The 25,569-nt window shown below is 42.8% G+C and overlaps 2 protein-coding genes and 1 long non-coding RNA gene across 5 annotated transcripts in view; all 3 read right to left on the bottom strand.

The window, feature by feature from the left end:
- HSPA4L (heat shock protein family A (Hsp70) member 4 like) overlaps nt 1-6,534 on the bottom strand; it is a 29,080-nt gene extending 22,546 nt beyond the window's left edge. Inside the window, exons 1-2 of one of the 3 annotated variants that reach the window (XM_069855211.1) lie at nt 6,017-6,534; nt 315-372 (exon numbers count right to left, since the gene is read on the bottom strand). In XM_069855211.1, coding sequence (XP_069711312.1) covers nt 315-372; nt 6,017-6,123 — 165 coding nt within the window. In that variant the 5' untranslated portion in view covers nt 6,124-6,534. The remainder of the gene's footprint in view (nt 1-314; nt 373-6,016) is intronic. The other 2 variants (XM_069855213.1, XM_069855212.1) reach the window with 2 other exon arrangements.
- Nucleotides 6,535-13,731: 7,197 nt separating this feature from the next.
- On the bottom strand, nt 13,732-18,464 carry LOC138719797 (uncharacterized). Its single transcript, XR_011337304.1, has 3 exons — nt 17,421-18,464; nt 16,238-16,305; nt 13,732-13,941 (listed from the first exon to the last, which is right to left on the bottom strand). It is a non-coding gene; the product is annotated as an uncharacterized lncRNA (long non-coding RNA).
- Nucleotides 18,465-20,429: 1,965 nt separating this feature from the next.
- INTU (inturned planar cell polarity protein) overlaps nt 20,430-25,569 on the bottom strand; it is a 44,248-nt gene continuing 39,108 nt past the window's right edge. Inside the window, exons 15-16 of the mRNA XM_069854969.1 lie at nt 23,265-23,422; nt 20,430-21,299 (exon numbers count right to left, since the gene is read on the bottom strand). Of these exons, the coding sequence (XP_069711070.1) occupies nt 21,188-21,299; nt 23,265-23,422 (270 nt within the window). The 3' untranslated portion in view covers nt 20,430-21,187. The remainder of the gene's footprint in view (nt 21,300-23,264; nt 23,423-25,569) is intronic.

The following is a 25,569-nucleotide window of genomic DNA, read 5'->3' as shown; positions in this document are numbered from 1 at the left end:
CCCAGTGGAGGTTTAATTACGAACTCCATTCTTTCTGTCATGAGTAAGGAAGAAAAAATTCTTTGACTGGGGAAGAAACAAGGTTGTTTCTTCACATTTTTTACTCCAAATGACAAAACAACACAGAAATACTGTTTCAATTTTAACGTAGGGAATATACTGTTGGAGCAGTAACTACTACTTTGAAATGTACACTTACTGTAGAAAAAAAATACTTTAAACAGAAAAATATCAAGTCTATTCATTACTTTTCTTCCCACACTTTAACATGAGACAAGTCAGGTAAGCACTACGAGAGGTTTTGATCCATTTACCTGGCTCTTTGCTGCATTCCCAATGGCCCGGGTCTTGGATCCTAAAGATATACATGCTCTGAGTAAAAACAGAAAAAAAAAAGAAATTCAGTTTTAAAAGCAAACAGCATAAAGTATTTCCATGTTACTTTAAAACACCCACAAAAATTAAAGTAGCAGAGGATGGATGTGGTTTTTAACAGCATCACTGCATGAAGAACCAGAACTTACAGTGCAATTCTAGTTCATTCTTTGCAAATTAGTTTAGAAACTACAAGCAATTGCAATTGTTTCTATAATTATTGCATTTAAGGAAATCTTTAAAAGCTTATGTGTTCTACAGATGTTATCATGAAGGTGAAGAATTAATAGCTACTTTTGGGCCACAGCTTTGTGACCAAAGAAGCCTGTGATGTTTAACTGAAAAACCCAAACTCTGCCAGTCAGGTTTTCTTGACTTGACAACACTGAAGTCTAACAGTTCCGCATTCACGTTATGAAAGCCATTAGCAACAATGATTAGAAAACAACAATTGAAAAGCTACCTAAGCCGAGTGCAGCTGAAAAGCCAAGTTCTACAAACAGCTGAGAGCCTCCTGTGACAGGGGATGACCAGGTACACAATGCTAACAGGCAAAAAAAAAGTGGATATATCTGGGAACAGCCCTCAGCCGCGGTGAGCTTGGGAAGCTCTAGAGTAGTCCATGACGCCTCTCAGCTTGCTTCTCCTCCACTCAGCCTTGCCTCTAGCTCTAGCAAAGGCTGCCCAGCTTCCAGTCACCCCCTGGACACCTTACTACTTCTTTGCAAGTTACTATTGCCACATTTTTGCTTTACAGAATTGAAAGAGAACTCTTTACCTAAAAGAGAACTGAACTGGCTAAAACCACTCAGTAGTAAGTAACAGATACAACCCAGATTCCCTATGGCTCACGCCAAATTGTTTAATGAATGTACAAAGGTCACTATAGCAGACTGCTTCCTGCCTCCTCTCGCCATCCCTACAATGAGGGCACTGTATGTAATTCGATAGCGTTATCTGGCAACCTCTTCTGCTACAGCACCGCACTGAACATGCGAAACCCTCTCCCAATTTAACTGCTGCGAAGAGACAACGCACTGCCCTACATTTTCAGATATGTGGTTCAGCTTCTGCAAACGGCTTTTATAAACGTCGCTTTATGCTACAGTTCCCATTCATGTTTTGCAATAATGAAGAAAAGTCAGAACATGGAAAGTCCTATAAAGAGCAATTTAGAAAGGGTGCAAATGGTCTATGAGACAGATAATAACATGCCAATGCTATTATATCACACCTTTTCAGGTGACTTGAGAGAGAGCATTACTTCCACATGGGTATTTGCATCAAGTTAGAAGCCATGTATGTACCTCTCCAGAGCTCCTGCCCCGGTCTACTTCAATTACTCGGTTTCAGCGCAAGGGGATGGATGGGTTCTCCCTCCCTTGGCTGGGAAGTAATATGTCAAAAAATAAATCATGTTCTCTTTGGCTCTCAACGCTTCGGTTGTATCGAAGACAGTCCTTCAGGAAGCACCTCCACGGCAAGGATACAACCCCACCACTACCCTCAGCATCCTTTGGAGCGAGCTTTTGAACAGCACGCAGACTTTGCTAAAGGTAGCAGCTCTCTTCATCACAAGGATGTTTTAATCCTCTCCACGCATTTGTTGTGAAGAAGATGCTACCTCATCATTTCAATTACAATTTGTGATTGCACTCATTACATGTGGATTGAAAGAAAGCTACAGAAGAATTTCAAGCTTCCAGCAATCAACTGCGTTTCCACAAAACCACAGTGGGGACACCTGGCACCCGAAGGGGACATTCGCCCGTTGAGTTTAAAACACCCGGCACACTAGAAACGTGTCCAACAGACCGGCTAGACTTCTCAGTTCAGAAAGAGCCAATTAACATCCAAAGAGATGCTACGGCCAAAAGCCTTAAAAAGTACAAATTCTACCAAAATGGATGGCTTAAAGGCAGAACCTTTTCCCTTTTTCTCTAAAACACTTGTGCTAAAACTTCAAAGATGATGCCCATTTTACAAATGCTAACAGTCCCTTGCCTTATAGAGTGGAGGATTTAGGCAAACAATAACAGGCTGACAGAGTTGGGGTTGTACAGCCTGGAGAAAAGAAGGCTCTGAGGAGACTTTGGAGCAACGTTCCAGTATTTGAAGGGGCTACAGGAAAGCTTGGGAGGGGCTGTTCACAAAGGCTTGTGGTGATAGGATGAGGGGGAATGGGTATAAACTGGAGAGGGGCAGATTTAGACTAGACATAAGGAAGAATTTCTTCACCATGACAGTGGTGAGGCACTGGCCCAGGTTGCCCAGGGAAATTGTGGATGTCCCATCCCTGGAGGTGTTCAAGGCCAGGTTGGATGGAGCCTTGAGCAGCCTGACCTAGCGGGAGATGTCCCTGCTCATGGCAGGGGATGGAACTGGATGGGTTTTAAGGTCCCTCCCAACCCAAGCCATTCTATGATTCTACATCACATGTTTTAACAACTGGGACACTAGACCTATGACTCAAGAATGCTGCATTAACTGTGCTGATACTCATCTTCTGTTAAATCTGCACTGCTTTTGTCTGTAGCATTGAAGTACGCTAACATTAAGGCTGTAGAGTTCACAGCAGTACTGCACAGATACCTATGCCAACTCCCAAACTGGAAGCTGGCTGCACTAATTAGCCTTGCCCAGAAAGAGCAATTAGGCCTGTAGAGCACAGCCAGCACTGTCCTATCTTTAGGACCTAACCCAGTATCTTTTCATGGCTGAATAACACCACGCTGCATAGACCTGTAGGAGCTTGTCCAGAGCCAGTTTAGGTATTCTGATACCATGCTACACAGACACAACAAACATTAACGCTTTTAACACTTTTGTATTTCTAGGAGAAAGACGCAAGTATCTGGGAAATGTCCACCTGATGTTAAGTATTAGCCAACTTCCAAGTACCTACATGACAGAAGCACCTCCACAGGGAAGCACAGAGTTAATTTACTCTGTTGCTATGTGGAATAAACAGAGAAGTTCTGAACGTTTAAGCAGTAGATTTGCCTACATCACTCTAATACTGTTTGAAGCGAGGCTTAGTTACTATGATAAACTTCCGTAACAGTAATAAACCTGTTCTATTTCTGAGCGCTTTGTCAGTTTGCCTCAAGACAACAGCATTAGAAAGGAAGTTCCTCACGTTCTCCTGTATTACATTTCAGAGAAAGAGAAAAAAAAACCAGGAGGAACGTCACTTTAAGTAAGATAACTACTGCCTTTAACTATCTGTGCACTCCAGGTGCTATCTTGCTTACCCTACTTTAAAGCCCTTTCATCATCATTTCGTAAATGTCTTGAAAATGTATGTGAAAAAAATGCAGCAAAACCTCTGTGAAGCCAAGCAACGAAGACTGCACCGCAAGAACAGCTAAAAATGTCAAGTGCTTTTCATTACAAGGGGGAAGGAAAGTGCAGCTGCCTCAGGATTATTTGGGCAAGGATTTCAGGAGGTTCCTGGCACAGAATCTGAAAGGTCCCAGGATTTCTGGTCTCATAAAATGTGTACAAGGACAATGTCTTGTTGAGAGTTAATATTTTTATGCGGTATATTCTTTTAAGTAGTGAAAAGAATTTTAAAGAGCACCCCCATTAATACAGGCAGCATGCATTTTAGCACTCAACTTCTGCACTTCAAAAAAAAGAAAAGCTTTTAGAAAGCAAAACAAAACTAAATTTCTGTGAGGTCAAAAAGACAGCAATGGGAAAGCTATTATGGCCACACATCGCAGAAACAGCTTTCTGCTGTTGGTTACAAATTCCTTTTATAAAAGAAAGCACCATCCAAATCCTGATTTTTACAAGTACTACACAAATTACTAAATTCTCCTTGAAAATTATGCACAGATGGAGCTCTAAAAATCCCAGATGAACCCCACAGAAACAGAAGAGGAAAATCTCCACCTACTCTTGCATATCCTATCATCGCAGACGAATCCCACTGCCTCCCCCTCCCTCTTCCCGCAAGACCTTGGTATTCCACGGCCAGCAGATGCAGCGTGTTCAAGCAGGAATAGGTTTTAATGTGAGGGAACTCATCACGCCACTTCCTTGTTTCCCTGGTGAATCAATCTCCTCCTCCCAACTCCCACCATCATAACATTATTAGTGATGATGCTTCAATCCCTTGCAACCCTTCTAGAGTTGGGGGAAACACCTGAGATCTTTGCTAGGTGAAGTGAAAGTGTTACAGGGAAACGAAAAACCCCTTTGTGCCTCAGGAGCTGTGTGGCACATCCCGCAAGGGGTGGTGTTTCAAGAATCATAGAATGGTTTGGTTGGAAAAAAACCTTAAGATCACTAAGTCCAACCATACCGATCCACTACTAAACCAGACCCCTGAGCATCTCATCTGCCCATCTCTAAACACCTCCAGGGATGGTGACTCAACCACCTCCGTGGGCAGCTGGATACAGTGCCTGATAACCCTCACGTTGACGAAATTTTTTCTGATAGCCAATCTAAACCTCTCTTGGTGAAACCTGAGGCCATTTCCTCTCGTCCTACCACTTGGGAGAAGAGACCAGCACCCACCTCATTACAGCACCCTATCAGGGAGTTGGAGAGAGCAATAAGGCCTCCTGTCAACCTCCTCTTCTCCAGGCTAAATAACCCAAGTTCCCTCAGCTGCTCCTCTTAACACCTGTTCTCCAGCCCCTTCACCAGCTTCACTGCCTCCCCTGGACATGCCCTAGGACCTCTATGTCCTTGTACTGAGGGGTTCAAAACTGAACACAGGATTCAAAGTGTGACTTGAGGGATAGATGAACTTCATCGGTAATTTTTGAGGCAGCCAGGGAACAACCCCAGCACCCCCTGCTGCTCCTCTTAACACTTGTTCTCCAACCCCTTCACCAGCTTCGTTGCCTGCTGGATGCACTCTAGGACCTCAATGTCCATCTTGTATTGAGTGGCCCAAAACTGAGCACAGGATTTGAGATTCAGCTTGACCAATGGGTGAACCTGACAGGTTCACCCATTGGTCAAGCTGAATCTCGAATCCTGTGTTCAGTTCTGGGGTATCCAGCGAACAACCCCAGCTCCTCCTCCTCACCTCTGTGCTCCAGGCCCCCCACCAGCTTCGCTGCCCGTCTACAAGGACGCAGCAGAGGCAGGAGCTGGGAGGGTGTTTCTGGGATTGCCTCCTGCTCCGAAACCGGCATCTCTGCGGCTCCTTCAAACGCTATGGAGGAAGGGGCAGGCGCCCACCGACAGCAGGGGGGTCCCGAGATAGAGGGGGCAGCCCGGGGGGGGGGGGGGGGGGGGGGGGCCACTCCTCTCCCGCCAAGGGGGCGTGGCCTCGGCGGGGGGTCTTGCGGGAGGGGGCGTGGCCTCAGAGCAGAGAGGCGGGGGGGGGCTCCGCGCGCCCCTTGCCCCACGCGCCCCAGCCCGCGGAGGGGCGTGGCCTCAGGCGTGAGGGCGTGGCCTCAGCGGCGGGAGGGGGGTCCGCGCGCCCCTTGCCTCACGAGGGGGCGTGGCCTCCTGGCGCGGGTTGGGGGGGGCAAGGCCCGTGGGGAGCGAAATTAGAGGCGAAAAGGGGAGGGAGGGGGGAAAAAGAAGGCGGCTGGGTTCGCCCGTGCGGCAAGGAGGAGCGGGGAGGTAAGGGGGGGGGGAGTCGAAGCGTCCCGGGAGCGCCGGTACTCACGGGGTGCAGCGGTCGCTGTACTCATTGGCGATGGTCTCGATGCCGCCGCTCCGCGCCACGCCGATGTAGCAGTTGAGGAAGCCGAGGTCAATGCCGACCACGGACATGGCTGCGCTTCCCGCTCCCGCACCGGTCTGTGACTACAGGAGCAGCAGCGGCGGCGGTAGCACCCGTCTCCTCGCCCGCCTTCTCCCCCACTGCGGAGCACCCGGCACCAACCGGCAGCCGCTCTCCTGTGCGCAGGCTCGCTGGGCCGGCCGGCGGGGGATCCGCCAGGCGCCGGCTGCGGCTTCGGCTACTTCCGGAAGCGCTCGGGCTGCGCCGGCCGCGGCTTCGGCTGTTTCCGGAAGCGCTCGGGCTGCGGTGGTTACGGCTCGGCAATTTCCGGAAGGAGTCGGGCCGCGCCGGTGCCGGCTTCGGCGCTTTCCGGAAAGGCTCGGGGCGCGTCGGCCGCGGCTTCGGCAATTTCCGGAAGGGCTCGGGCCGCGCCGGTGCCGGCTTCGGCGATTTCCGGAAGGGCTCGGGCCGCGCCGGCTCCGGGCGGCGCGCGTTCGAGAAGGATCTGGAAAGGGAGGGGGGAGGAAGCGGCTGGGCAGCAGCGGCTCCGCGCGTCAGCGCTGCGGCGGCCACGCCCCCGCCCTCCCCCTTAAAGGGGCCGCGGGCCAACTACCCCAACCACGCCGAGGGCGGAGCCCGCGCTCCGGGAGCGGGTGGGCGGGCAGCCTGGAGACCCCTCAAGTCGTAGGAGCGTGGGATCAGTCGCTGGGGTTGGAAAAGACCTTATGGCGCAACCAGCCCAACGCCACCGTGCCTGCGAAACTGTGTCTCAAGTGTCATGTCCACGCGCTTTTTGAACGTCTCCAGGGATGGAGACTCCACGGCATGCAACCACAGAATGACCCCAGTTGGAAGGGACCCACAGGGACCATCGAGTCCAACTCCTGTCCCTGCACAGGCCAACCCCAACACTTACATCATGCATTGTCCAGATGCTTTTTAAATGTTGTCAGGCTTGGCACCATCACTGCTTCCCTGGGGAGCTGTTCCAGTGCTCCATCACCCTCTGGAAAAAGAACTTTTTCCCAATAGCCACCCTAAACCTCCCCTGACATGTCTTGCTGCCGTTGTATCAGGTCCTGTCATTGGTCACCACGGAGAAGAGATCAGCCCCTGCTCCTCCTCCTCTTGTAATGAAGCAGCAAACTGCGATGAGGTCCCCCTTTAGTCCCCTCCAAGTGACTTCAGCTGCTCCTCATCCGACTTCCCCTCTAGGCCATTCACCAACTTTGTGGCCTCCTCCGGACACTCTCCAGGAGCTTGATATCCTTTTTATACTGAAAGCACCCCAAACGGCACACAATACTTGAGGTTGGGCTGCACCCACCGCTTCCCTGAGCAGCCTGTGCCAATGCTTCACCACTCTTTGAGTAAAGAAGTTTTTCCTAACATCCAATCTGAACCTCCCCTGGTGCAACTCGAGGCCATTTCCTCTCTCCTATCACTTGTTACTTGGGAGAAGAAACCAGCGCCCGCTTTGCCACAACCTCCTTTTAGGCAGTTGTGGAGAAAGATAAGGTCTCCCCTCAGCCTCCTCTTTTCCAGGCTAAACAATGACAGCTCGCTCAGCTGCTCAAGAATTCCAAGGTGTGGGGTGAGCCCTTTGCCACAAAGCCAATTTCAGCATCGAAAATGAGAGCCAAGTGTCCGTGTCCAAAACAGCGATGGTCATTGGGCCAGGGACAGGCAAATGCTTCAGGCTGTCAAGTCCTACTTTTCTCCATCCCACCACCACCACACATGGAAGAGCTGTCCTCAGTTTGTGCGTCTGTATTCCCAGGAGCGCCATCAAGTTTTATCATATACATTTCAAAGCCTGAGTATCTCTGGTGCAGTTACCCTGTTTGTCATGGGTGTCATTTAAAGTATGGAGGTCTGAAACTCCACAAAACATGCCTACAGGCTGGGAAAGCTACGCAAGTATTTATTTGCTTCTAAAAATGGCACCTCGATTTCGCACAGCAATATGACATCTTTCTGACACAGCATGTGACACTGCGCTGCACAGTTTTGTTCCACTGCAGAGACTAAAAATAAGTGCTGAACCACTAAATTAGGTTTGCATCCCCGTCAAGAGTTCTGATTATCTCCCCATTTGTTATCGTTTCAATGGTCTGCTTCACAACTAGGACTTGCCTAGTGAAGGCGACAGATGCCATTTCCCTCTAAAACCTCCAGAAGCCAGAGAAGCCACTGTCAAATACAGTAATTTGTAAAATGATGATTTGTTAGTATAAGCAATTAACCACCTCGTTTTCCTTTTTAGTATTAGGATCAGAAAGGCAGAGGGAGTCCAGTCGCATCTGAAGTAGCCAGGGAGACACAACCCAACTCAGGTTTCTGCTCTGCTGCTTCGATGCCTGTTACAAAACCAGTTCTCAGTGATTCAAAGCGTTGCAGCATCCTGCTTCTGCAGCACCACCTGAGGCCAACTCCTGACTGAAAAGAAACCTTGGGCCAGGAGATTGTATGCAAATAACTGTGGTGTAGCTATAGCACGTTACTCAGCCAGGTCCAGAAGAAATTGTGCAACCTTGCAGCAGGGGGACAAGCCCTCACTGCAGAAGTGCTGGCTGATCTTGCATCTCAGCAGGATAAATCAGCCTGTACGCAGCTTTGCGCAGTGTTGTTTCTGGCCCCTGAGCCAGCTGGTTTCAAGCTGCAGTCAGGAATGCAGATGTGTGTAGACATTCCTGATAATGAGAAGAAAAGCGCCAACGGACTTTTTATTTGCTTTGTCAAGAGTGAGACTAACAAGTTGGAGATGAGATCATAAGCAGGACAAGCCAAACTCTTGTTGCTAAGTCTTGTTTGCGTGCTTCAGTGTCACACTGATTGCCCAGTCTGCGAGCGTGAACAAAATTCAGTCAAGTCAGATTAGCCACAGACTTGCCTGAGCATATCCCCCCAATCACCTACTGTCAGTGTAATCATCTTTCCAATCCCTCCCCCATACATCACCTCTGATTTTTCCGTAGCTAAACAAATATTGGTACTGAGTCGGAGAGCTGAGGGGTTTGTGTGGAACTTAGTGGTTGTGGAGAAATGTTAGGAATGCTGCCAGCCTTAATTTCTTTGTAACCAAATAAATAAAGGCCTTGTCAATGCTTTATTAAGTCCTTAAGTTATCAATATTCCACTGGGTTTGGTGTCTTTTTCCTTTCTCTACTGAAATTTACTACCTCAGAAACAAAAACGAGTCTCCTCATTTATGCACTCTGTAAGATTTATCTTCAAGATTAGGAAGAATCCTCAGCCATTTTAAATTTCCTCAAGAAATAAGGCATTAAGTGTTCTAAGTCGCCAGGTGATTGCGTCTACACATTTTTGGACTATGTTCTACCTTAAAGTGCTGCCAGCCAGACTGTGGTCTTAGTGTTGTTTGAAGGATGGAACAGTGTGAAAAGTTGAGTTCCTGTATTTCTTATCGACAAATTTAAAAAACCCCAACCCATCAACTCCTTTGCTGCTTTGACTCGTGCTTTGAAATACTACAAACCCACACCAATAGGCTAGAAACAGGTTTTCCTTTTACTGGGGTTCATGTAGAAGCGGTAGCAGGCTGATACGCACACAGACTCACAATGGGCTCTGCTGCCAGGCTAGGGAAACTGCTGTTACCAAAATATATTCAAGTACATGCTGCAATTTAAAATTCAAGATGTGTAACATTCAGTATGAATAAAGGGGAAACATTGAGTATTTCAACCATGAGGCAGGTATTTTCTTGGATTCGTTTGTTGAAAGAATTGAAACAGTGCTTTCTAGTTCCCTGAAAACAAATTAATTTAGTACATGTTTGCACACAAAAACATCCAAATCATTTCTTAAAAGTATTGTTTGTGTGACATTTACACTAAAAATAGGCTAAGCAAACAATGAGAATTCTGCCGTGAATACCATACAGACAAAATCAATGTTGATCATTTTAATCAGATCCTGAACTCTTTGAAACATTACTTAGAGACTTAGAACACTTAATGCATTATTTCTTGAGGAAATTTAAAATGGCTGAGGATTCTTCATATTAATTGAGGATAAATCTTACGGAGTGCATAAATGAGGAGACTTTTTTTTTGTTTGTTGGAGGTAGTAAATTTCAATAGGGAAAGGAAAAAAATCCTTCATTTTGTCAGGAAGAACTAGCACTAAGATTCCTCTTGTTCCACAAAGGATGTTGGAGAATGCTTCATGGAAGAAAGCATTGTATATTTTCATAAAGCAGTCAAGGGCGCCTTTAAATTGACATTCAGTCTCCCTGCTCTGCATACAAATAATAAGGACAAATCATTATTGCACTGCACTGAGAAACTCGGATGCCCAGCAACGTTTGTCTTTCTTTAGTAAAGAACACTAAGGAACTTCTTCCTAATGTTTCACTTGCAGCATAGGAGTGATCTTTTAACTAATAAATATTTAACTAATGTAATGCTCTGTTAGCCGGTTCCAATAGCTAAATTTAGAAAGGTTGTGATCCTTCTTCTGATGCTTCTTTTCAGCTTTAGTGGGCAAGTAAAAGGCTTAGGAATTAAATGAGGTCACTCCAGTCCTGAGGGTGCTCTGAACTGTTTCAATGCTATTAAAACTTCCACAGCTCATTTTTTTTTCCTTCTTTAGTAGTAGTGAAATACTGTTACACCAAGTAGATTTCAGTTCATTAGTAATCAATAGAGTCCTCTAAAAATGTGTTAAGGTCTTGACTAGCATGGTACCATAGAAATAGGAAGGCTGGAAAGGAGCAGACTCCAGTTTTATCTGGCCCACCTTGTTTCTGAGCAGTAATCTGCCTGACAAATGAAAACAAAGCAGAAAGGAGGATTTCCTAGTTAGAGACCTCAGCACCATCTTCACTGAAACTCACTTCAGGTGCTTACAGATGAAGTATAGAAAGGAGAACAAGCAGCAAACGCTCATGCACATTCATGTGACCTACAGGGGCCTACGGGAAAGCTGGGGAGGGGCTGTTTAGCAGAGGAATGAGGTGACAGGACAAGTGGTAAAAGTTTTAAAGCTGAAAGAGGGGAAGATTTAAATTAGATATCAGAAAGGATTTTTTTCCTCTGAGGGTGAGGAGGCACTGACACAGGTTGTCCAGAGAAGTTGTGGAAGCCCCTGGCGATGTTCAAGGCCAGGTTGGATGCGGCTTGATCCAGTGGAAGATGAACCTGTCCCAGGGGGGTTGGAACTGGGTGATCTTTCAGGTCCCTTCTAACCCAATTGATTCTATGATTCTATGACTGTTCCTGTATGAGCCAGAGCTGAAGTACTGAACTCTCCTTGCAGCTTTCTCCAAGTGCAGCATGACTGCAAATCATGCCAGCTCCTTAAAGTTTTGAAAACTTCAGCAGTGGGGTAGAGGCAGCCCAGAGGAATGTTGTGTAGCCATATGCACAGCAGAGCACTTGGGAAATAGTCTTGTAGAACTCAGCGTAATGACGACAGCAAATCTCTCGGATGCTCTGAGTAACACCACAGCTCTGACAAAGCAGGTTTTTTTATATGTGCTTGGTGAACTGTCAAACAATTCCTGTTTTGGAACTGCAGGCTCTTCAGGATTTGAGGATGGTACTGGGAACTGGCTTTCATCTTCACTACCAAAAAAAAAGTACCCCTTTTTTGAGAGATTAATCCCAAAATTAATCCCACATAATCTTTATGTGATAGTCTACTGGAATGATGAAAATAGGTGTTGGTCGTTTTTTACTTAATGTTGAAGATTTGACTTAAATTAGCTACATCTTAAGTCAAATCCACCCACAATATCAAGGTAAGGTCCTAGGCTCTCTGTAATGGCAGAAAGATAAACTTATCTAATTTAGGCCTCTGTGATATACTCTGTAACTCATAAAGTGATTTTTGAATTTTCTGAGGAAGGCAGCGGTACATTTTGTTACATATTCTATTAGGAATCAAGGTATGCAATGACTATAGATTTCTTGAACATAATAAGTGCAGGAAATATATCTATGATAAATACATAAATCAGTATCTATAAGCATAGTAACACAGGTAAAAAGCATTTAAAATATTTTGGTTTGAATCGACATGAATATATGCAAATGAAGGGCTATATGGTAGTGGTTATTACTGCTTAGCTGACAGAAACCAGCTTTGCTGAAAGCAGTAACTGTACTGTGCTCTTTATTTCAGAAAGTTATCCCACCTGGCAAATATAAGTTAACTAAGGAATTAAAGGGTGCTGTATTTAATTCAGGGCTTCCTCTTGGGTCAGAATAAGCATCAGAATAAGAGATTGATAAAATCAGCTTTATGTGTACCTGAAGCTTCAAAACTCCATGAATGAAACAAGGACACTATTTGAAATATATTTATATATCCATAACATCCATCCATCCTCTCATTCTCATCCTCTGTTGTGCTAGTAAACCCATTGGCTTATTTCATATGATTATAATTTATGCTTTTAGTAATTTTGATACTATTCTCTGTCCTAGTGGTAAGTTAATTACCAGAAATACAGGTAGTTTTGTGGTAAAGCCTCAGGAAGCACAGCACTTAACAATAAAGACAGCATAAGCTGTAGGCCTGCTGCTGCTGAAGCAGATGAAGCAGAATCTGAAGTCAGTGAAATCATATTTAGTCTGAAAGGAAGAAGTCAGTAGTGCCAACAGTGTTTGTCCACCGTAAGCTTCAAGGATTTGTTATTTAGGCCAGATTATCAGAGGTATGCAGGCTTTACATAAGAATCCAAGTTATCTCCTTGGATTTGTTGAAAGCACCTAAGCAGGTTCTAAGCCAGCGTTTCTTTTGATTTGCTTTTGGCTTTCTGGAATACCGAGAGAAAAGAAGATACCCCTGAAACAACACGTGGAGACGCTTCTTTGTAACTAACAAATCTTTTCCATTACTTGGACATTAGGAAGAAATTCTTCACACTGAGGGTGATGAGGCCCTGGCCCTGGCCCAGGGAAGCTGTGGCTGCCCCATCCCTGGAGGTGTTCAACGCCAGGTTGGATGGGGCTTTGAGCAGCCTGGGCTGGTGGGAGGTGTCCCTGCCCATGCCAGGGGGTTGCAACTGGATGGGTTTTGAGGTCCCTTCCAGCCCAAACCATTCTATGATTCTGTGATTATCCTATGGTAAAACTTCCTCAGGGATGCAGGGAAAAAACAGGTCCCAATTTTTCAAGAGCATTTTTGTGTGTTGTTTTTGTTTGTGTCTTGTTTAAGGATGATCTTCATAACAAGAATTTATATTATTAAATGTACTTCAAATGCTACTGAACTACCTACTAGAATTAGCTAATAGCTGGCAACAAGACCCAGCATTAATTGCTAATTATACACCATCACACCCATCACATGCTGAGAAATAATTCTGAGCTTGTATTGAGCTTTGAAGATTACTGTTTCTGCCTCACACCTGAAGAACAGCTGTGTGCCACAAAGTCTGCTTTTCTAAGTGCATTAGCTGGGCTAATAAAGGATATTATTCTACCCACAAACCTGTCTTACTCCAAATGTCTGTCTTCTGAGTAGGAAAATGAAAACAGATCCTGCCTTTCTCCTAAAAGCACTCACCAAGCTGTGAACTGAACATACTTTAACCAAACTCCCACAATACTATTATTTAATTTTGCTTCTTGTCTTTCTGGCGATGTTTCCACTTCTTTTCTGAATAGTGTTGCCCGCTGTGAGGCTACAGAGTGCTTCAACGAGCACACTGAACTTAAAAATCTAGCAAGTGATTTTCAGAAAAGGATTGTACACTTAGACCGTACCTGCATCATCATGCCTCTCCTGACAGTGTCAAAAGCATAAGACAGCATTCCTGAGCAAGTAGTCACAACTTGAACAATGGAAAAGGAAAAAAAAATGAATGGAGTTTGTTTTGGATTTGGCAAGAATCCCTGCAAAATAAAACAGAAATGGAAGCCTGTAGAAGTTCTGTAAAATGTATGTCAAACGCAGCAGATACAGCATATGATTTTGATCATTTCTATTATTAATCCCGCTGTAAAATGACTTTTCTTTTTAATAATATACTCTATTCAGCAGAAATAACTGTAAAGACAGAAGCTGAAACTAACACCCTCATTAGTTCATAATAAATATTTAAGATACAGTGATAAATATTTAAAACGTGTGCATTTTTGTTTGGAAAAGCTACCTCAATGGTGACATAACATCCAAAATAGGAAGCTCACTATGGAATGATTCCCTGTACACAAAGCCCTCATACAGGCAAGGAAGTCTGTCTGTCTGCCTTTGTAATTTTAATAATGCGGTCACCAAGCCCTTGGAACTGTTGCTCAGCAGCACCCTCTATAAAATGCACATTTTTAGGCTTTAGGTGTCCCTCCCTATGGCAGGGGCGTTGCAACAGGATGATCTTTAGGGTCCCTTCCAACCCTACCCATTCTATGATTCTAAAGGTTTTAGTAATTGTTATTTCTTTTTAAAAGAAATAGAAAAGAAAGAGAAATAGAAAAATTTAAAAGAAAAAGACAGTCCAGCTAAACCTAATGCACGTATCCATGCTGTCCTCCCCATTTCCTACCCTGCACAAAACATGTAAGAAAGCATCCAGAGACCCTGAGCTTGGATATGCTCCTTTGCTAAATCCTATACTTCTAAATAAATTAATCTTGAGTGTTATTCATGGAATGTTTCTAAAATTTGAGTCACAGGCTCGTACACATGTAAGACATCTGGAAACGCTGCTGGGAAACGGCAAGGAGATTGGAAGAACTATAAACACGATGTTATTTACATCATGAGTGTTTTACTTTTTCCACTGTAAAAGAAAGAAAACAGCAACCTTAAACTCTTTACATACAAAGTGGCTGTAATTGGAAAAAGACTGCTTAAGAATTTGCATGCACTAGAAGATTAATCAAACTTTAATGACTGACAGCATTCCTTCTGGTCAGCACCACCAGAAAAGCCTATGGCAAGAAAAGTTTCTGGCACTGCAGGAAAAAACTGTCAACAAGAGAAAGCACAGAACACTGGATTTTTGCTTGAATTATCAAAACCTAACTAAAGAAATCCTAAAACAGATAACCTAAGACAGACACAAATAAAGCAGATTTTTCCAGCTAATTGCACATTAAATTTGATATGAATAACTTACTTTCTATTCTGCTGATATGGATGAATTTTATGTAATCCGTCAAATGCCAATATCAACATTTCACATTCCAAGACCAATATTTCTTGTAATTAATTCCATGGGTGTTGATCTCTGTGTTTTTCAAGAACCCATCCAAGTTAAGGGACTTTTCCCTTACTACATAGAACTGCAAGGTAAGGCAGGGTAGCCCAAAACTTTAATTGCCTTTTATGAGGTATAACCTAAATCTGCTCCTTTTCATAGGATCTTAGAATGCTTTGGGTTGGAAGGGACCTTTACAGGTCATTGGGTCCAACCCCCCTGCGGCAGCAGGGACACCTTCAGCTGGATCAGGTTGCTCTGAGCACCATCCAACCTAACCTTGAATGTTTCCACGGATGGGACCTGCACTACCAGGGCCAGTGTTTCACCACCCTCATTGTTAAAAAATTCTTCTCTACCCCATCTAAATCTACTCTACCTTAGTTTAAAACCATTATGCCTTGTCCTGCCCCAGTGGGCCCTGCTAAAAAGTCTATCCCCATCTTTCCTATAGGAGACTCTTCCAGTGCACTGTACAAAACCACGTTCTTAAAATGCTTTTACTATTGAGAAGTATGTTTCTAACTTTCCATGTACCAGGAAATCACTTTTCAGTGTGAAGTATTACTTATTTACAGCAGTAATACGCACTTTACTATCTGCATGTGTATTCTGACACTTACATACTTATGATTATCAAGAAAATAACGTGGAAAAAAAGTAAAATGAGAGACTTCTGCTTGAGGGACACAACCCAAGAACTTGCCACATTAGAATAAAAGCAGCTGTAATTTCATTGGAGTGAAATGACAAACATAAAGTTTCTTGTATAGGAAGAGCTTGTCCTCATATAGTGTTCTACTTCATTACCTTGAGCAATAAGCTATAAAAGTAAGCAATGCTTACTTTTCTTTGTTAAAAAATAAGCTCATTACAAAATCTCATCAATATCCCACCACTGTTTAGCAACCATGCTGAAATAACTGCACAGCTCTTGACCAGATCTACTATGCTTATTAAACAGAACTAATACGGAAGAGATTACTTACCTGTTTTTTAAATCCACTTTGGACATGAAAAGATGTTTGTATTCATCCTTAAAAGCAAAGTTGAGAGCCTGTGTTGGGAAATACAGTATAACATTTGCCAAATAGCCATGCCAAAAGCTGAGAAATCTTACAGAAAAATAAATAGATCCTTAAAATAACATTTCCAAAGTACATACTACACCAAGTGCATTCTACAATATTCCTTCTATTGTTTCTGCTTTGGCATGAGCTGTAACCAGGGCCAAAACCATTCATTTTCAGGTCTTTTATTTTTCAGGCGTTTGGTGTTGGATATCCAGATTTATTCTGACACCAACAGATGCAGGCATTCAGTGTTAGCACAAGAAAACCTAAAACCACATGTGAGGCATCAATAATGATGCAAAATAGCTAAGAAGATTTCCACTTCCTTACTTTGTGCATTTCTGAGATGAGGGCTATCTGTGTAAACTGCAGTCTGTAAACTACAGAACAGAATATTTCACAGAACTAAGTAGGGATTGTTTCCTGTAGAAGCCTGCCTGTGCATTTTTGCTTCCACAGGGGGTGCTCACACCCCATATTAAAGCAACGAGGGTGGGTTTGTAAAGCCATCAGATACTCGATAGTGCCTTTGTTACCCTGTTCTTCTACACTAAAGGACCCTAAGATAAATGTATAAGAAGCTGCATTGAGCAGCTTCTTTTGTTACTACGAGTGAAGGCAAAGACTCCTTAAAGACAAAACTCAAAACTGGTTTTTCATTTATGTTTATCATGCTTTCCTGTACATTACACGAGGATGCCAAACAAAATGCTGCTTTGCTAAGACCATCACAAGGAAGACGTTAAGCATATTTTATGCTGTTCACAAATACCAGTGAACATGACTTTGCTACTAGCAAATAAACCAAAAAACCCTGTGGGGACATAAGCAGCAGCAACAGCTGTAGGTGTGATGGGGTTGGGCTGATAGCTGGACTTCATGGTCTTAGGGGTCTTTTCCAACCTTAATGATTCTACGATTCCGTAACACCCCCCTCACCACCTCTTCCGCCAGTACCTGCACTCCTGCAAATGCCCACAGCCTGTGATGGATGCTCCATCACTGTTGCTACAATGGCTTTTCTAAGAGCTTCTGTTTTTACAAGGTTTGGGAGAGAGAGGGCAAGGCGTGGAGACAGTGGAGTGACCCAGGTCCTTACCTTGCTCCCTGGGGATGCACATGAAGCGGTCCACAACGCCCCTGTACTGCCAAGTCCTCCTGGATCTGCCTGGATGAGACCTGCACTCGCAGCTTTATCCGCTCTACAGGTACTAATGCTGTCTTGGGGATGGTGGCCACCAGGTCCTTCCAAAAGGAGGTGAGGTTGTAGAGGTCCTTGTGTTGCAGGGCTGACATGGTGCATGGCCCTGCCCTGGCTGCCCCCCTGCTGTTTCCTCCTCTTCCCCAAAAGCAGGTGGTGGCAGGAACCTAACTGGCTCCGTTTTCCTCAGAAGTTGATGGTGTCAGGGTAGCAAGGAGCTGAGCCACCTCTGTCCCCACTGCTACTGGCAGCCGGGCCCAGACACTGTGCCATTTGCTTCTCCTACCTGGATCCCTTCCAGGGAGCATCTCGCTAAGCTGCGGGCAGGAAGACCTGCAGAGAGCTCAGGAACATCCCAGAAACCTCTGTCAGCTGTGGGAATGGGCCCCCTCTTCCCTGCCCAAGAACTAGGGAATAAAAAGCCAGGTAACAAAGGGAAGTTGTTGATCATACTGAGTTATGAGTTAATAAACATTATCTAGGATAAGTAAATGTTATTTATTCCCATTCCATTGCAGGTCAGGAGTACCAGTTCCTTCCAGATTACTGCTTTATGCCCCCTACATCTCCTGACTTTACGACTAAGGAAGGCATGAAATACTCTTTGTTCAGTCAAAATGTTTTAATTGTTGGGGGTTTTAAATGCTAACTTTTGTTTCTTGCATTCCCTTGACATGAGTCATTTTGACTCCAGTACTCCAGTGATTTGTTGTACACCACACTGCTCTGCTGATAGTTTTTACAAGTAATGATTTTAAGGCAAAAGGAACCAATTTCTTTTGAGCCTTTATACCACATTTTAACTCCTTTAGAAGCTTGTCTGTATCTATAACTTTTAACGTAAATTCTACACACCGATTCACAGCCTGAAAATTACCAAGCTACAAGATTTGTGTCGAGGATACCTGATAAAAGCCTGTGTTCTGTAGGAAATGAAATCTTGTCATCCTTTTGGACTCTTAAAAAAAGAAAAAAAAGTGAAAAACACAGCTTAGTTGACAAAAAAAACCAGCAAACATTTCTGTAAGTGTAGCAGTAGTGATTAATGAAAGTTTTGCAGTGTTTTGTTGCTGAACTACACTGCTTTGAGTATAAAATATGTACCATATTCAGGTGAACTTAATTCTTTTGAAGGAGCTCCTTGTGAAGGAGCAAGCCCATCTGATTAGCTATCCTCTTTCTAAAGCATGCCAATATCTTCCTTTTTTAGCATTCAAACCACACAGCCCAGCTTTTAAAAGACTGAAATGAGACAAATATCATAGAATGGTTTGGGTTAGAAGTGACCTTAAAGATCATCAACAGTTCCACCCCCTGCCATGGGCAGGGACACCTCCCACTAGATCAGGCTGCTCAAAGCCTCATCCAACCTGACCTTGAACACCTCTTGAATACATCAGTAACATGACCCTTTCCCACACGAGGACACTTCTGTGCACACTCACATGTACAGGTTCTGTAAAAGCTGTTAAGCCCACTAAATGCAGCACAGCAAACACCACATCCACACCACTACATATTTTTGTCAAACAGAATAAATCTCACGTCGCTTAATTTCCAGATGGGGAACAAATCTAAAGCACTGTTGATATAACTCAGTTTTGCAGGTTTCAAACTGAAATACTGTCTCCCATCTTCTAGGAACCATAAATTCTGGATGTGACTGATTAACAAAAGCCACAATCATATACTTGAACTTCAAGATCAAGACTTCTCCTGCTTGGAACAGCAACTGTTGAGTGATTCAAGACAAGCTGTGAATCACTTTGTGAGAGTGGGCATTTGACTGACTATTTTAGAACTACTCTAAACAGTGTAATTTACTAGTGAAAGCGAGATCTAAAGATTTGATCATGACAGCCTAAGGAAGTGAGTGTACTTTCCTGAAGACTTGAACTTTTTGATCCCATTGTTTAAAATGCAACTTTAGTCATGCATTGCATGAAAAGCACTCGGGAAAAGCAAGTAGAAACAGCAGAAAGGAAAAAAAAAAGCACTGTTGACATGGAAGGTCCAGGGAGGTTATCCTCCCTCTGTACTCGGCACTGGTGAGACCACTCCTCGAATCCTGTGTTCAGTTCTGGGCCCCTCACCACAAGAAGGATGTTGAGGCTCTGGAGCGAGTCCAGAGAAGAGCAACGAAGCTGGTGAAGGGGCTGGAGAACAGGCCTTGTGAGGAGCGGCTGAGAGAGCTGGGGTTGTTTAGCCGAGAGAAGAGGAGGCTGAGGGGAGACCTCATTGCTCTCTATAACTACCTGAAAAGAGGTTGTAGAGAGGAGGGTGCTGGCCTCTTCTCCCAAGTGACAGGGGACAGGACAAGAGGGAATGGCCTCAAGCTCCGCCAGGGGAGATTTAGGCTGGACGTTAGGAAAAAGTTTTTCACAGAAAGGGTCATTGGGCACTGGCACAGGCTGCCCAGGGAGGTGGTTGATTCACCTTCCCTGGAGGTGTTTAAGGCACGGGCGGACGATGTGCTGAGGGACATGGTTTAGTGTTTGATGGGAATGGTTGGACTCGATGATCTGGTGGGTCTCTTCCAACCTGGTTATTCTATGATTCTGAGAAGATGATGAAATGCTGTGCAGACAACTAGATCTAGGCTGTGTGTAAAAAGGTTCCCACCCCTAGAATCTTAAATTTTAAACTAAACTTTGGTAAAAAAAGCTGTAGGAGCAGGTGGTCTGTAGATTGCGAACATTTTAACAACCTGTAGGAAAGCTGAATTTTGTAAACTTCAGATTTTGCAAACAGCTTGCCTTCACTTGCCTGACATGGATGTAACCTAACATTTTTCCCAATACCAGCTGCAAATTGTAGAAGAGCTGGCTAAACAAATATTGTATAAATAAAGAAATGAGAAAATACATTAAGAAAAAAGAAGAATAACGCTTTACTGGTCTTTGCCAAATATACATTTTTTTATTACGAAATTATGACTATAGTATAAAAAACAGCTGAGTCCATGCAGAGGTGATAAAACCATCACCCTCCTGCCCCCCCAGCTTCTTTTGAGATTTCAAAATTGTGTTTTAACAAATATAAGTATTATTTAATAGTTAAAACTCATGAAGTAAAGTAAAATATCACCCACTCCATAGTGTTCGAGTGTGCAGGAGACCATACTGGCAGAAATGCTAAACCATTAGTTTTGTGAGCTGAATGCCATGAGCTGGGTAAAAGACTTCTGTATTGGTTGACACTGAAAACACTCAGGATTTTTCACACCCTTAAAGATGCGAAACTTTAATTAATTGGAAACCCTTTTTTTTTCCCCTCTATCACGAATTGCCAGATATTTGGTGAGTACTTTGAAGTACCTGCTGATCATTGTACGTTGTGTATTGTAAACTGAACAGCAGTGAATGTACAAATTGTGTGATGTTTTCCTGTAATAAAAATAGTATCAGGATAAGAAATTCGACAGTATATAAAAATAAGAACTTTGGTTCTCTGAAATCCTTTTAAGTATTCAATTGATGAGATCATTGGAATCATCACTGAAGTTTTACCTGCATCCTTACCACAAGGTAGCATCTATTTTTTTGAAAGCATTTCAAAGATACGTCGTGGGTGGGTGCCACAACTGAGTTAATTTCTCTTTATATTGAAGTACTTTAAAGAGGTGACAACACCCTGCAGGATGGCTCAGTGTTCGCAGAGCTCATCTATGTAGCTAAGCCAAAGGACAGTTTAAAGGCCAGTTCAACAGCAGCTTCTGTGACTGAGTCATGAAAACAGACATAACACTCCTGAGGTGTTGGATGTAGAATGAGTCTCCTACAGGAGAAAAAAAAAATAATAAGAGATATTATTATTATGACAAAAGTGTCAGCTTTTTCTCCTCAACTGTTTGTTATATTCTGGTTGTACACTGAGGTTTCAGTCAGATGTTGATATGTAACAGAGCAAATTTCTGTGGCTTTCCTGCAGTATCTTACTTCTTTCACTACATTAGATTTTTAAATCAAGTTATTCTCTGCTTAGTTTTCTCAAGACTGTGTATGGAAAAAATTCTTCATTTTTCAGGATCTGTATATATATGGTACTGGTTTGTTTCCTGTAATCCGAGTTCCAGGCTACAAGCTGCCATCAAGGTACTTGGGAACCAGCCCCGGTATTCCCAGATTTCCAAACTGGATACATCTGGGTAGGTGCATTCCCGTGTCAATCTAATGTGCTCTTTTAGGGGAAGAACTGAAATAGGAAAGCTGTTAATATTTGTGCATAACTATTTGTGGCATTATAGCAGGAGCATGTTGCTCTACTCACAGACTGCCCCACATTTAACACGTTGTTTGATAATATGGAGATTGAACAATTATTTTTTAAAAGCTATCAACAGCAGTGTGAACATTTAAAAATGTTTAAAGACGTTAATTTTTCCAACCCCTGGGATAGCACACAATTTGTAGTTGCGTACATTCATGATGAGAAACAATTGTTTTTCTTGCTTCTCTTTTAAACATCTGACTTGAAGACAAACAAGCTGAACAAAAGCTCTGTTAGAGAATTTCTGCATTATTGTTCCTGGCCAATACAATCACCTGTGGATGACATTTCCTTTCACTGTATCAGAAAAAAAGTTCTTATGCCATATTCAGAAATGTGTTTTGCTGTTTTCTGGCTTTCCTATCTGCGCAATAGTTGAACTGGTAAAAAATAATAACTTTATGAATTAAGCAAGCATAATCAGTTACCTTCCTTTCACCCCTTGCCTGAATTTGTTTTTTGTATGGTGAAAGCATAGCTTCCATTTAACCAGGCATTTGCATTTTTCTTCCTATTTATTTAGTACGAATCCCAAATACAGAAGAAGAACATAGGAAAGAAGGAAGCATCCCATTGACTGACTACTCCTAATATGACTGCCTGCCTACTTCAGTTAAAATGTAGACAGCACAAAATATAGTTAACAGAGGGAAGAATAACATATGAGAAGTTGTGGCTACAGAACAGAGCTTACTGGCCTGGACTTGAACAATTACAAGTTCTGATACATTCTCAGTTGTGAAGAAATGATACATACTACTTTCTCATTACATCTAATATTGATTATTTTTAAAAAATTGTATTATTTTAAATATTTAATGCCTGTAATGCAAATAAGGCATAGCCTTATAGCAATAACTGTATGCATCATTAAGAAAAAAACTTAAAAGTAGGTATAAATAACGACACAAATCACAATCCATTTACAATGACAATGGCAGAACTTTAAAAGGAAATTGAGGAAGGAAAACTCCCTCTCAGAATATCTCAAACATACTAGCTGGTTGATTTGATGTTCTCAATGAAAAAAACGCAACCAACCACTACATTTGTTCACTTTATGTCTCTGTGTCCCTGACTCAGTGTTATGCGTGGAGGCAAGAGAAGCGGGATTTACTTGCAAAGCAGGGAATAGAGAGGTCAGAAGGAGTGTGAGCAGCACAAAGGAAGCGCAGGGTATTGGGAGTACAATTACAATGCTTCAGCATGACTGCACAGCACAGAGCAGCACGGCAAAGGCTGCGGGCTTTGCAGTGTTAACACGCTGGCAGGGAGCTCACCTGGTGTAACACACAATGTTCTACTGCAGGTTGGACATCCCACCAATGCAAGTTTCCAGATCCCAAATCAGAGCTACCTCAGCCAGTCAGCTTAGAGAAACATTGTTGATCAGTGATGTTAAATGTGTTCTTACAGTGGCATATTCAAAATTGAAAACTCTGGAAGAAAACATTCATTTGTCTTTAAACTCACCCCACAACCCAGTAACTCATTGTTGGCGGTGGTTTCTTCTGATCAGTCCAGTTGTCAGGAGAGCACTCAAACAAAACTCCGTATTCTTTTACCACACCTAGGTCCTCCTCGGCTTCCTTACTAAATTCTGAAATCCCTCTGCCTCCTTTTTTCTTTTTCTGTAAAAGAATTGGTGATGTATTAGTATAGAATGAAATATTTTTACATAAACGCTTGAGAATCACAAGCCAGATTGATAGAACTACCTTGCTTACATGATTTTTTCTCCACAGTTTTGTTACTTTGGCATCAACGGACTTTTGCATTGTTAAAGAACCTGGAGGTAAGCACATGCTCCCCTTTTTGATTATTTTTTTCTTCTGGCTGAACAATGTTTCTCTAAAAAGATGTCTGAGATAACACAGCTTCTTTAAAAAGGTACGTTACAACAGCTAAAGCTCTCATCTTTCTTTCTCTGTGTGCCTCCCTAATTAGGAACTGCGATAGTAAAAATCTATTGAATAAACTTGGTCAGGGCTGGGATTTCTTTCTGTAAATAAACAGCTGAAGCACTTTGCTCAGAGCATTTTCTTGCTCTTGCTCAGTATAAGTGGATAAGATGTATAGAAAATAAAGACAATTTTGTGTTTTGTTGAGTTTTTAGTGCTACGTTTTGTACCAAGCTTTTGAATAAACCTTGCAGGAGTTCCAGTTATTTCTAACTGCACTCCTGGTACCTGTTCAGTGAGGGTAAAATTCCATGCACAAAACCTACTTTTCTCCTTTTCCTCTGTCTTGGTGCTCAGCAGTCCCGTGAGTCCAATAAAGCTGTGGTCTCTTTCACCAGAAACGCATGGGGATAAAGACCAGACTGGACATGGAGAGAAGCCCAGGAGGAATTTTGAAAGGGTTTGTCATGAATTTAACTCTTTTCCCACTGAATTCAAGGGAAGTTTATTACTATTTTTTAAATGCCTATGTACTAACGAAGAAAACAAGCTCTAAATCTTTTTTTCCCCTCTTTTTGAAGAATGATTATGGAAACACAAGTGGAAATCCCTTTGAAACAAATCTGCCTTAAGAGAGGTGCTAAGACAGGGCATCCCTTGATTCACCAATGAAAATTCTGTTCCAATCATTTGCTTCAAAGGTGAAAGAAAAGGTTTGCTTGAAAGAAAAACCTCACGGAACTTGTCTGCCATTTGCAGAAGCAGAAACCACATGTTTCAATCTGCCTACAATACTGAAGATGTGTGTGTGGGTAAAGATCTAGAAGAGAAAATACAGTCAAAACATCACGACTATCCTAAATCCTCAAAAATGGTAAAAGAAACAGTGAAATGCACCTTAGCATCTGAAGAAACAACACAGCTGATACTTGCCTGAGAAAACGTCTTTTAAATCTCTCTAAAGCTTTGGATTAAATTCATAAAGCATATTATAAATTACTGTTAGCTGATAGAGCGGAGTAAATTTCACAATAGATGACTTAACCTTTCCTGTATCTTTCCTTAGTATGATAGAATCGTATAAGGGTTTGGGTTGGAAGGGACCTCAAAGGTCATCTGGTCCAACCCTCCTGCAGTTGGCAGGGACATCTTCAACTCTATCAGGTTGTGCAGAGCCTCACTGAACCTGACCTTGAATTGTTTCAAACCCTGGTCTTGCTAATACTGCCACTCAAAAAGATTTAGGGAATATGTTAGTACTCAGCCTAATCATCTACCCCACCAAAAACCTAGTCTCGTTATCATGACATTTGTTTGTATTTTAGCACATCGTACGCTATGCTATTCATACTGAAAATACTTAAGAAAAAAATATGTATTAAGAAGATATATTTGATAGAACTATATACGTCTGTACTTCCATATGCATTAAAACTTCTTTCCTTCCAATTTTATTTACGAGTATGAAAATACTAAGATAATGATGAAGAAAATGAGGCCAGGGCTGCTAATTACTTACAGTGATGTATATTTCAGTGTTTAAGTCTACACTGCTTATTTTTGCTTGACTTCAAATTTATGTAATATTCATGTACACATTTACAAGTTACTTTGTGAATTTTTGGCTCTCAAAAATTGAGGCAAAATTAACTATTGATCAGATTACAATAGTTTTGAATTATTGGTGCAATTCTCTGACTCCCAGCTATAACAATATTTAGCTGATGTCAAAGAACAAGCAGTATAATAGTACATTTCTATATTTGAAGCTGTAGTCATGCACTATGAACAAGAAATCTTCTGATCATTCTTTTATCCTCATGCCATAACACAGCCTGCCAATTTCAGCATTAATTGTTGTAGTCAACATGCAAAAA

This window comes from Phaenicophaeus curvirostris, chromosome 4 (genome assembly GCF_032191515.1).
Source record: "Phaenicophaeus curvirostris isolate KB17595 chromosome 4, BPBGC_Pcur_1.0, whole genome shotgun sequence".
Lineage (NCBI taxonomy): Eukaryota > Metazoa > Chordata > Aves > Cuculiformes > Cuculidae > Phaenicophaeus > Phaenicophaeus curvirostris.
Note: the sequence above shows the minus strand (reverse complement) of the source record. Positions and strands in the feature narration are given on the sequence as shown.